Here is a 9,952-nt window from a genome sequence, read left to right as displayed (position 1 = left end):
ACGGTTGTGCACGGCTCTCCTTCCTCCTGCGTGTTCGCCAGACCCAGGGCTGAGCTTGCCCAAAGGGAAACACCTCAATCCCTGCACTGCCCCAGTGGAGCGGGGGGGTTGGCTGCGGCTGAGTCCGGGGTCCCTGCGTGGATAAATACACGACATCTCTCTCTGGCCCCTTTCAGACTTCCCGCTTCAACTCGGCATCCAGGGGACTGTGGGAGAGCGAGTCGTCCGGAGGGGAAGCCAGCGGGAGCACTGCGGGAAAGGGGGAAAGGGCCGAGCGGGATCGCAGCCTCGCCCSCAGCCTGCCAGCCGGGACACATCACCGGGCGGGAGGTGAAAGCGCTCTTACCTGGGAATGGGAATCGCGCACGTCCCGCTCCCCCCGCCGGACGCCTTTCAGTCCTAAAATGCGGGGACACGATTGCTTAACATCCCCCAAAGCAGCCGCGCACAGATGCAGGGAGCTCACTGTGTGAAGCCGCGCAGTCCCACAGCCCGTCTGTCCCCAAGCCCGCGGCGATGGGATGTGATTCCACCCCAGTGGCTCCGCTTCGGATGCTGAGGGCAGTTGCGAGCCGCAAACTCTCCTCAGGTCTGTGTGCGTTTGCTGGAAAGCAACTTGCAGATTAAAGTGAGGCAGGCGAGGCAGCAACTTTCTAGATGCTGGGGACTATTACTTTGCTGTAAAGTAATTTATGCTGTTTCGATAGTTAGAGCTTCTGAAAGGGWCATTTTTCATTTTTTGAGTTTTGATTTTTCCCTCTCAATAATGGGTCATTTCTGACCAGGGCTTTTGCAATACATTCACTTTCTTAAAGCAAAGTCCCGAAAAGCCTTCATTCGGAGGGATTTCTTGCACTATACAGCGCTGTCGGGCTGGGCTGCTTACATTTAGTGGTTTTGAACCACTTTAAAGAGGCAAAGAGTTTTGCCTTTAAATACAAGAAAAAAAAAAAAAAAAAAAAAAAAAAAAAAAAAAAAAAAAAAAAAAAAGGTTCTTGTCTTGGGAAACTGCTCGATTTGCAGGAAACCCTCCGGATGTTTGCTGCTTTTCATGTGGCATTTGTGGTCGGCTCTGATAACGCTGGGAGCACCACTTCCAACACCGCATTCTGTAATGGACCTGAAATAGAAACACATCTCTCGCCGGAGGATCCCCACTCCGCGCCCCCGCGCTGTGTACCGGCGGGTTTAAAAGGTCAATAAATCAGAAGGATGAACTCTCGGTGGCATTGTTAGGTTGGGAAAGTTAACGAATGACCCCAGGAGTCGTGCGACCACGAAGGTTTCAGGAGTGTCAGAAGAAGCTCCCTATTAAACTCTACGGGGGAAGTGAGGTCTCAGCACGGAGCGCGACTGGACTCAGACGCAGCGCAGGGCTCCGTGTTTTAAAGTTACAACTCGAAAATACCTAAACAGTCAAAACAAAAAGCTAGAAAAGAAGTGAGATAATTTGTCTGTGACGCCAGGGGCACTGAAAGGGTCACAAACTGCCAACATTTTCTGTACAAACCAGGGAGCTTTTACTTTCTCGGCTCAGATTCAAAACACACCTTTCTTTCTTTGATCCCAGATCAATGAGCTGTAGAAACGGTTTCAACAAATCTCCCAAACAAAAAGTCAACTGCAGTTGCTTGGTTTATTACCTCATGTTCATTATATAGAAAAACATTTTCTTTTCTGCTGAAAGTGACAGCCCTAAAAATTGCTGTAAGCTTTATTTGCAGGCAGTCCCTCTACTCGCTGAACTTTTCCAGTACAAACCCCTGCGGGATTTGCTCCCTTKGCTCACGAAAATGTTTCTGGTAATTAGGGAGAAAGGGAGAATTTGGCGTTTTAACAAGAGCAGCTGGTAAGGAAAGGTAATATTCTTTCATATTGTCTAAACTCCTAGCTGGTTAGTCTTGTCCGAGTCAGTAATGCGCCGTGAGCTGGGAGCTTCTCTGGGAATCAATGGAAACGGACCCGCTTCCTTAGTGCAGCGCGTTGTTGCCTTCTTGGGTTTTGTTTTGCTTGGAAGTCATGTTGCTTATTCTCCTTGCTGAGTATTCTGTTATCTGCAGGGGAATAAAACCCACACTTCGCTCCTGCATGAGTATTCTTTAAACAAGATTCGAATTCKGTTTAATTCAGAATTTTCTCTGGGTATCGGCCGTGCGTCGGTGCGTGTGACCCGTGTYGGGGCAGCTGGCCTGGGAGTGAGGACTCTGAGTCCCGGCACGTCGGGTCGAGAAATGTCACAACCTCAGCCATAAAACTAAAGCCATTAGTACACCAGTCTTAACCAGGTACGCTGTAAAATAGTGTCCCAAAAGCGCTGGAGTAAAAACGAGTTAAAAAACACTTTATTCCTAGAGAGCATTGCTGGCTATCGCCAGTTCTGGGCTGACGGTCGGATTTACAAGCGCAATGTCCCAGTTAATTTATTTTACAATCAATTCCAAGTGAATAATAAYTTTGCAAGAATGATGTTATTATATACTAGTTTGAGATTAATTTARAAACATGCATTTGCAGGATCACTGTTTTCGCCTGTATACAAGGAGAAAAAGCAGGGCTGTTTGAATCACTGCCTCTCTTGTTGGACTAGCGCGAGTGTTTGAATGGGGAAAAGAAAATTAAAGTTTTTTTTTAAAATTTGGTTTAGGCAGATACCAGTCTTTTTGCAACGGTTTAGACTCATTGCAACTGGATAAGTATGCTACGCCATTATTCTGGAAATGTATATCTTGTATAATCTCTAAAAAAGGGGAACAGAAAGCATAATGAAGAAATGACTTGAAAATTGTCTTCATCTGCGTTAGTCCCTAGCAGCTCCTGTTCGCTACTGCGTTTATCTTCTTTTTAGAATATCTGTCTGACAAGGGTAAAAGAGCAGGTTTAAGTTACACGAAACAGGAAATTCAATATTAGAATATGCTAATGSTGATTCTGGCTTCATTCATTTAATTTAAGCGAGAATTCTTACAATATTGGTTTATTTGATCTAAGTGGCTACCCAAACAAAGGTGTCCTTAACAAAATAAACCTCTTTGATCTTCAGTTTAAAGCTGAGCGGTTTCTCAAATAAGCATTGATGCATTTAATAGCACCACATAACAATGCAAATATTAACCAAAGCGCCCGTGAAAAGACTGTATTCTACATTACTTTTTATGCCAAAGCAGAACATAAATGGTACTGAGACAGAATTTCCGTTTATTCTGAAGTGATGAACTTTTTTTCCAACATCTTTTTGTAATATAAGTTTATCTATTCGGGAAAATCAGAGAAATCCTGATAATGCAATGCAACAAGCATGCAACATAGTTATTAATAGTAACTGCATAGAATAAATATTTACACTCTGACAGCTTTAGTAGGACATATTASGAAAAGGGGAGCTAGGATATATATCATACACTTTACTCTGGGTTCAGCATTCTACTTTTCTACGAGGTTAGATCTCTCATRTGCTTACGAGGGGAAATATGCTCAGGTAGCATAAGAAGCTGGAGCCTAAGGCACAGAGCACTTGTCTTATTGTCCCTGAGATACATTCCAAATCKCCCTAAAGAAGAAGCCTCTTGTATMTTTCAGAGTATTACAGGGCACCTCCGCGCAACAGTAAATACTCTGGCTCTTCCACCTATTTCTATTCCACTCAAGGATGTCCACAGACGCACGGCCTCCGCGGGCCGGTCYCCGCTGCCTTTGCAGAGGGCAGGGTTGAAGCCCGGTGCCGCTCACGAATGCGCTGTCGGTSCCCCGAGCCACACCCCGCACGGTSCCGCGGGGGCGGGGGCRGCGCTGCCCGCGGCGKWGCCCGCGATGCGCTCAGGTGCGGGGCCCCGCCGCCAGAGCCGGGAGGAGCCGCCCCGCGGGGCAGCGCCGCGGGAGCCACCGCCGCCGTCCGGCTGCGCGCCCGCCCCCGCCGCGCCATTGGCCGCGCCGCCGCTCAAATAGGGCCGGGCCGGGCGCCGGCTCCGGCAGCGGCGAGCGGGGCCCGAGGGTCGAGCGTGTAGCGTGGGCTGGCTGGAGCCGCCGGCTTTGGCGGCGATCGGCAGCGCGTCCCGTGCCGGCCCGAGATGAGCAGCCCCGATGCGGGCTACGCCAGCAGCGACGACCAAGTGCAGGGGCGGTGCTCGCTGCCCATCATGATGCCGGCCATGTGCCCCTGGGCAGAGTCGCTGAGCCCGCTGGGCGAGGCGAAGGCGAAGGGCGGCGCGGCGCCGTCGGGACCGTCGGGCGGCCGGAGCAAAGGCGAGGCGCGGATCCGGCGTCCCATGAACGCCTTCATGGTGTGGGCGAAGGATGAGCGCAAGCGGCTGGCGCAGCAGAACCCGGACCTGCACAACGCCGAGCTCAGCAAGATGCTGGGTGAGCGCGGGAGGCCGGGAGGGAGGGTGTGGGGTCCTGGGGAGCGGGGGATGCCGTCGGGCGGACCGGCGAGAGCGAGGAGCTGGGGCGGCCCCGAGGGTCCGGGGTGTGGGCAGGGAGCGGGGGGGATCCGCGGGCTGCCGGGGTGGGATCCCGGCGTGGCGGGGGCTCGGCGGTCGCGTCCGAGGGCGAGCGAGGATCGCGCACACCCGGACGGGTCGGGGGGTCCGGGCTGCGGGCGGGGGCGGTGTCGGTGATGTCGGGAGCGGGCRCGGGTGCCSGTCGGCGGGCGGCCGGTCTGACGGTGTCGGTGTGCGCAGGTAAATCGTGGAAGGCGCTGTCGCTGGCGGAGAAGCGTCCGTTCGTGGAGGAGGCGGAGCGGCTGCGGGTGCAGCACATGCAGGACCACCCCAACTACAAGTACCGGCCGCGGCGGCGGAAGCAGGTGAAGCGGCTGAAGCGGGTGGAGAGCGGCTTCCTGCAGCACGGCCTGGCGGAGGCGGCGGCGGGGCCCGGGCTGGCCAGCGAGGTGGCCGCCGCTGGCGGCGGAGGCGGCGGCAGGATGTGCGTGGAGGGTCTGGGACTGGCGTACGGCGAGCAGGGCTACGCGGCGGCGGGCGCGGGCCACTACCGGGACTGTCCGCCGCTGGGCGCGGCGTTCGACGGCTACAGCCTGCCGACTCCGGACCCGTCGCCGCTGGACGCGGCGGAGAGCGAGGCGCCCTTCTTCGCGGCGGGGCTGCAGGAGGAGTGCGCGCTGGTGCCCTACGGCTACGGCCCGCACCCGGCGGCGGCCGAGTACCCGGTGGCGGCGGCGTCCGAGAGCCCGTCGGGCGCGGGGCTGCGGCGGCACCTGGCGCCCGGGGAGGCGCTGGGCGCGGGCGGGTCGCTGCAGGGGCTGCTGGGCTGCCCGGCGCCGCTGCACGCGTACTACGGGCAGGCGTGCCAGCCGCCGGGCCCGGGGCGCGGCCCGCTGCCGCCGCCGCTGCCGCCGGGGGCCGTGGGGCAGCCGTCGCCGCCGCCCGAGACGGGACCGTGCCGGGAGCAGCTGGAGCAGCTGCCGCCGGAGGAGCTGCTGGGCGAGGTGGACCGCACGGAGTTCGAACAGTACCTGCGCTTCGCCTGCAAGCCCGAGCTGGGGCTGCCCTACGGCGGYCACGACGCCGCYGCCGCCGCCGCGCTGTCGTCGGCCGAGGGCGCGGGTCCCATCTCGTCGGCCGTGTCGGACGCCAGCAGCGCCGTCTACTACTGTGGCTACCCCGACTTGTGAGGGGCTCGCTGGGGCACGGCACGGACAGTGACAYCGAGGCACCCGGCCCCGCTCCTATTTATGTAATTTATTTGAATCTTGAGAACTGMCAGGGTATCCGTGACCTGCTCGAGGTTTAAAAGGTGATGTGCCACTTCGCTGTCCAGGTGGTGCAGGTATTACCATCACTGTCCGACAGTGACAYGAAAAACTGTTCCTGCTCTGGAATCATTATACTGGTGGGACACGGAGAATATAATTTCTGAGATCTTGTGAGAGATCCATCTGCTTTTGTATGTTTTACAGAGTGCTGGGTTTTATATGATGGATTTGTACAGAATAATTTTGCACTTTTACAAATAAAGGGGAAATAAAACTGCTCTGTGATAACTCCTCCAAGAAATCTTATCGTCCTTTGTAATTGGAATTTTGCTGTCTTTTAAACTACTTTTACAAGTGTCCCTTACACTAAGCATAGGGTCCTCTCACATTTTCTGTAGATATAGTCTTCCTCTGTGTCCTGCTCCCATTAAAGACATAAGTTTTAAGCTTTCAGTAACAGTCTCCTCTGAGGTCTTGGTTATTTTTTTTTTATTGATGCTTTCTTTGACAGTTGGTTTATATGACTGAATTAAAAAAAAAAAAAAAAAAAAAGAAAAAAAGACCTATTTTATGTTTTGAAGTGTAAAAATCTATACGAATGTCTGCTGAAGTCCGTTGGTTTTGGTCTGTTTTTAATGGAAGCATGGACACACTGCCTTGCTGAAAAGGCTGGATAGATGCTGCTTTAAGCACCTCCTGCAAATGAATGTCTTTCTCGTCCCCTTAACTACTTTGCTGTGCCAGGGCGGGGGTGGGCGGTGGGGGTGTACGAGAGCTGTAAATCAGCATTCAAAGTAGGTGAAAAATTACGACACGAGCCTCCAAAGTGGGAGGCCGGCCGGGGGCAGCCCACGCGGCATCCTGCCACRGCGGCACTTCTAYCAAYGSCTCCCATAATCTTACATTTTCTCTCCTAAAAAAAAAATATGCAATCGCATCTAATAGCAATGTCTATTTCTTGATAGAAGTACCTTCGTGCTTGAGAAATGTGCACCCTTCAATTAAACTTGGGGAGAAAAACAAGACGTTTTCATTTAGATGTTAGTGCTGAGTCTGGYTGTGGGATGGGACTGATAAATTAATTATGTCTATTGCTTAAATCGGGGTGGGGGAGATAAGAGTCATATGGGTCGTTTGCTTCCTGAGATAAAGTTGTGGAGTTGCGCCCCAGAGAGGAGGAGACGAGGGGCTGAAGTGGCAGACTCGCCCACTGCTTAACCTGTCTTCCACGAGGAAGGGAAATTAAATTGGGTGCGTTTTCAAATTACAATTAAAGAGACTTATGTTTGTATCCGTGAAAGATAAACTAGGTGCAAACTGCCTCAATCAGTGAGATTCGAGCATAGCTTCGTTGGCCAAAATCGACTTAGTAACTGTATACTATTAGTGAGTCTTSAATTAAAAGGCATCCAGAGTCTTAATATTTCATACAATAGTCTACCCTCTAGTTTCTTAATCTTCCCATTTTACTTTTCAAACAGTCTTCAATTCTCGGAGAAATACCTAAAATACCCACCCTGCCATTCTCTTGTCTGCTCTCCCAACTGTTCACGAGAAAAATTATGTAATTCCTAATGAGGTGATACTTCAGAACAAGAGCATGATATGTTTTCTTGACACTTAAATTTGGAAAAAAATACTACATGTATAAAACATAGATACGTAAACCCAGTAAATAAATGTGCATGAGAKATGGTTTCATACTTGGCTGAACTTTCCTTTTCTTATGACATTTTAACACACAGGATTAAAATAATTTTGTCCTTTTCTTACATGTTCACAGCTTTCTGTGGCAAAATCATTTTGGTTGATTTTGGAAATAAATCATCAATAAGATGTTCATAACTTCAGCCACCATTTATTTCATTTTTCCGTTAGATACAGGTTTTGCTCTCCTTTGTTCTCACCACAGCTTGTCAGACAGCTGAAGCCAGAAGCAGACTTGAAACTGTAGGTATCTCATAATTGAAGGCTGAAAGCATTCTATTAAAAAAAAAAAAAAAGAATATTAATACCGAATATGAATGACACTAAATTGAAATAAATACACCAGTTTTGGTAAGAGTGTTGGCAGCCCAATATACACAGTAAATTTTCTGAAGCTCCCTCCAAGACCTATTTTCTTTAAAGTATCTTGACTTTCTGATTCCAAATGACAGACACCCAAACCTGTCCTGTAGCCCCTTTGAAGGCGTTAAACCCTTCTCAAACCCCATGACTGCCTATGACAACAGGCTCATTAAAAGAACACCAAACTGATTAATTTTTTTTTCACAAGTGCTTTCCGCGTCAAGGTTCTCTCTTTCAGGTGTGAAAGCAGTTGCTAAGTGCCCTGGGGGGCTGTGGAGAAGGCTGCRAGTGTGTGCCACGCACCGATGTGCCTCCTGGCTCCCTCGTTGCCACACTTTTCAGGCAGAGTCGGGGTCTGCCATTGCCGCTCCGATACCGGTATTGTATCCAGGACAATACGTTTCCTGGAAATTGCGGTTCTGGTTTACTCCAAAAAGTAAATCACGAAGACCGGGCGACATCTGCAAAGCCTTTCTAACCTCACCAAAACTCTTTCTCTAGTACCTAGAGAGCAACGGAATTACCTAGGCAGCGCCTTCGGGGCCCTTCCTACCAGAATGGTGAGTGCTCCCTGAAGTTCACGGAGATCACTTATGCCTAAAAGCCCGAAGGGTATTCAGCTCTTTGTTTTTTGTTTATTTGTGKKKTTTTTTTTGTTTTTTTCCTCACTCTCATAAATGCTCAATAAATCCGTAGTTATGTTTCGATTTTTCTTAACACAGCCAAGTCCTCTACTTTGGTGGCACACTACAGCTAAGAGTTTGGTTAGTTGTTTTTTTTTGTTTGTGTTTGTTTGTTTGTTTCTGAGTGGGCTTGTTTGTTTGTGAGGGGACTTTTTTGTTTGGTTAGGTGGTTTTTGATTTTTGCTTTGGTGCACTTCATGTGTACACGTGTATGTGTGAGTGTGTGTACTTTCTCTCTTCCTTAAGCATATGGGTAGAAAGTAAGTAGGCCTAATGAGGAAAAAAGAGATCTCAGGCCAAGGTACTGAATTAAAGCCAGCTCAAGGTTCTTCCATATGGGRCAGGTGGCAGGAAAGTGAGAGGGTGAAAATAACAACACACTTGCTGATGCAGAGGAGCTGGAAATGTCGAGAAGCAGTGGTTTTGTGCTCTGAAAAAAAAAAAAACAAACCAAAAAGCCCCCAAAAAATCCCCAACCAATATTACCTTAGCAGATTTCTGCCCATTCCAGTATCTGTTTGCTTTTCCAGCTAGAAAGACAGTAATCACTAGAATACACCAGCAGCAACACTGCTGAAGAATTTCTCCTTGTGTACAGATCTAGTWTTACTTATATGGCAACCCTATTCTTGCTTTGTAATAAATCCTCTCCCAGTCACCCTTGAGAAGGACGACAGAAGCTCCTGATAACTGCTAGCATGCCATCACTGGATCGGGAGCCGGCCTCAAACAGCCCGGGCACAGCTGGGGGACAGGCCATTCGCAGCCTTGTGACAAAGTGATATTGGTGTGCATTAGGCGGCTGACTGCACCGAGGGACGAGCTCGATGAACAGAACTGTAAAACTCAGTAATTACACACCCGAATTTGCTTAATGTTGGCAGTCAAGTGATGTGTTGGCTAATTAAATGCCTGCGAGACCAGAGTTGAGTTGCCCTGCTTCAGCTTTCTGTCTACGGAAACAGGAATCTCTTCCAGCTTCTTCTGCGTTTGGACAGAGACTTTTAAATATGGCAGCTGCCTGTGAGACTAACATAGGGCCCTGATCAGCCAAGGCTTCTCRCAGACTGCTACACTTTAGTATGTTAAGTATGGTTTTTTCCTGAGTMATTTACTCAGAAGATCCGTCGCACAAAGAGATTTCACTTAAGGTGAATCTTGCCTCAGAGCGAGTGCAATGCAATTCCTCCTTTTTCCTGCTGACATCTGAGTCACTTCTCCCTACTTCGGATGCTGCAAAGCCTATCCTTGCTTTTGTCCATTGTGCTAGGAAAAGAAACCTCAAAATCCACACCTTCTAAAGAAAAAAATATGATTGCACTTTCTACCCTGTAAAATGACAGATTATAAATGCATTTGCACCAATGCAGAGAAAGGGCAGGTTATTTGATTCCCTTTCCTGCTTTGAGGATTGCTGCTGWTGACACTAACCCATGATCTGTTCCTATTCTGGATAACAGGGTCCCATAGAGGCTTCTGGCGCCCCAAAGCT

At 50.0% G+C, this 9,952-nt stretch overlaps 2 protein-coding genes across 2 annotated transcripts in view; both read left to right on the top strand.

Moving 5' to 3' along the window:
- Positions 1-3,977: 3,977 nt before the first annotated feature.
- On the top strand, positions 3,978-6,127 carry LOC130573839 (transcription factor SOX-17-like). The gene is made up of 2 exons (XM_057366596.1): positions 3,978-4,356; positions 4,677-6,127. Exons 1-2 carry the CDS (start codon positions 4,065-4,067, stop codon positions 5,624-5,626), a joined length of 1,242 nt encoding a protein of 413 aa, XP_057222579.1. The 5' UTR covers positions 3,978-4,064; the 3' UTR covers positions 5,627-6,127.
- Positions 6,128-8,082: 1,955 nt separating this feature from the next.
- SOX17 (SRY-box transcription factor 17) overlaps positions 8,083-9,952 on the top strand; it is a 6,873-nt gene continuing 5,003 nt past the window's right edge. The window contains exon 1 of the mRNA XM_057366651.1: positions 8,083-8,155. Within this exon, the coding sequence (XP_057222634.1) occupies positions 8,083-8,155 (73 nt within the window). The remainder of the gene's footprint in view (positions 8,156-9,952) is intronic.

The sequence above is a fragment of the Malurus melanocephalus genome, unplaced genomic scaffold (genome assembly GCF_030028575.1).
Source record: "Malurus melanocephalus ecotype Western Australia unplaced genomic scaffold, MMel_1.1 scaffold_69, whole genome shotgun sequence".
In the NCBI taxonomy this organism is placed as follows: Eukaryota; Metazoa; Chordata; class Aves; order Passeriformes; family Maluridae; genus Malurus; species Malurus melanocephalus.
The sequence above is the reverse complement of the archived record's forward strand: the minus strand, read 5'-3'. Positions and strand labels throughout refer to the sequence as shown.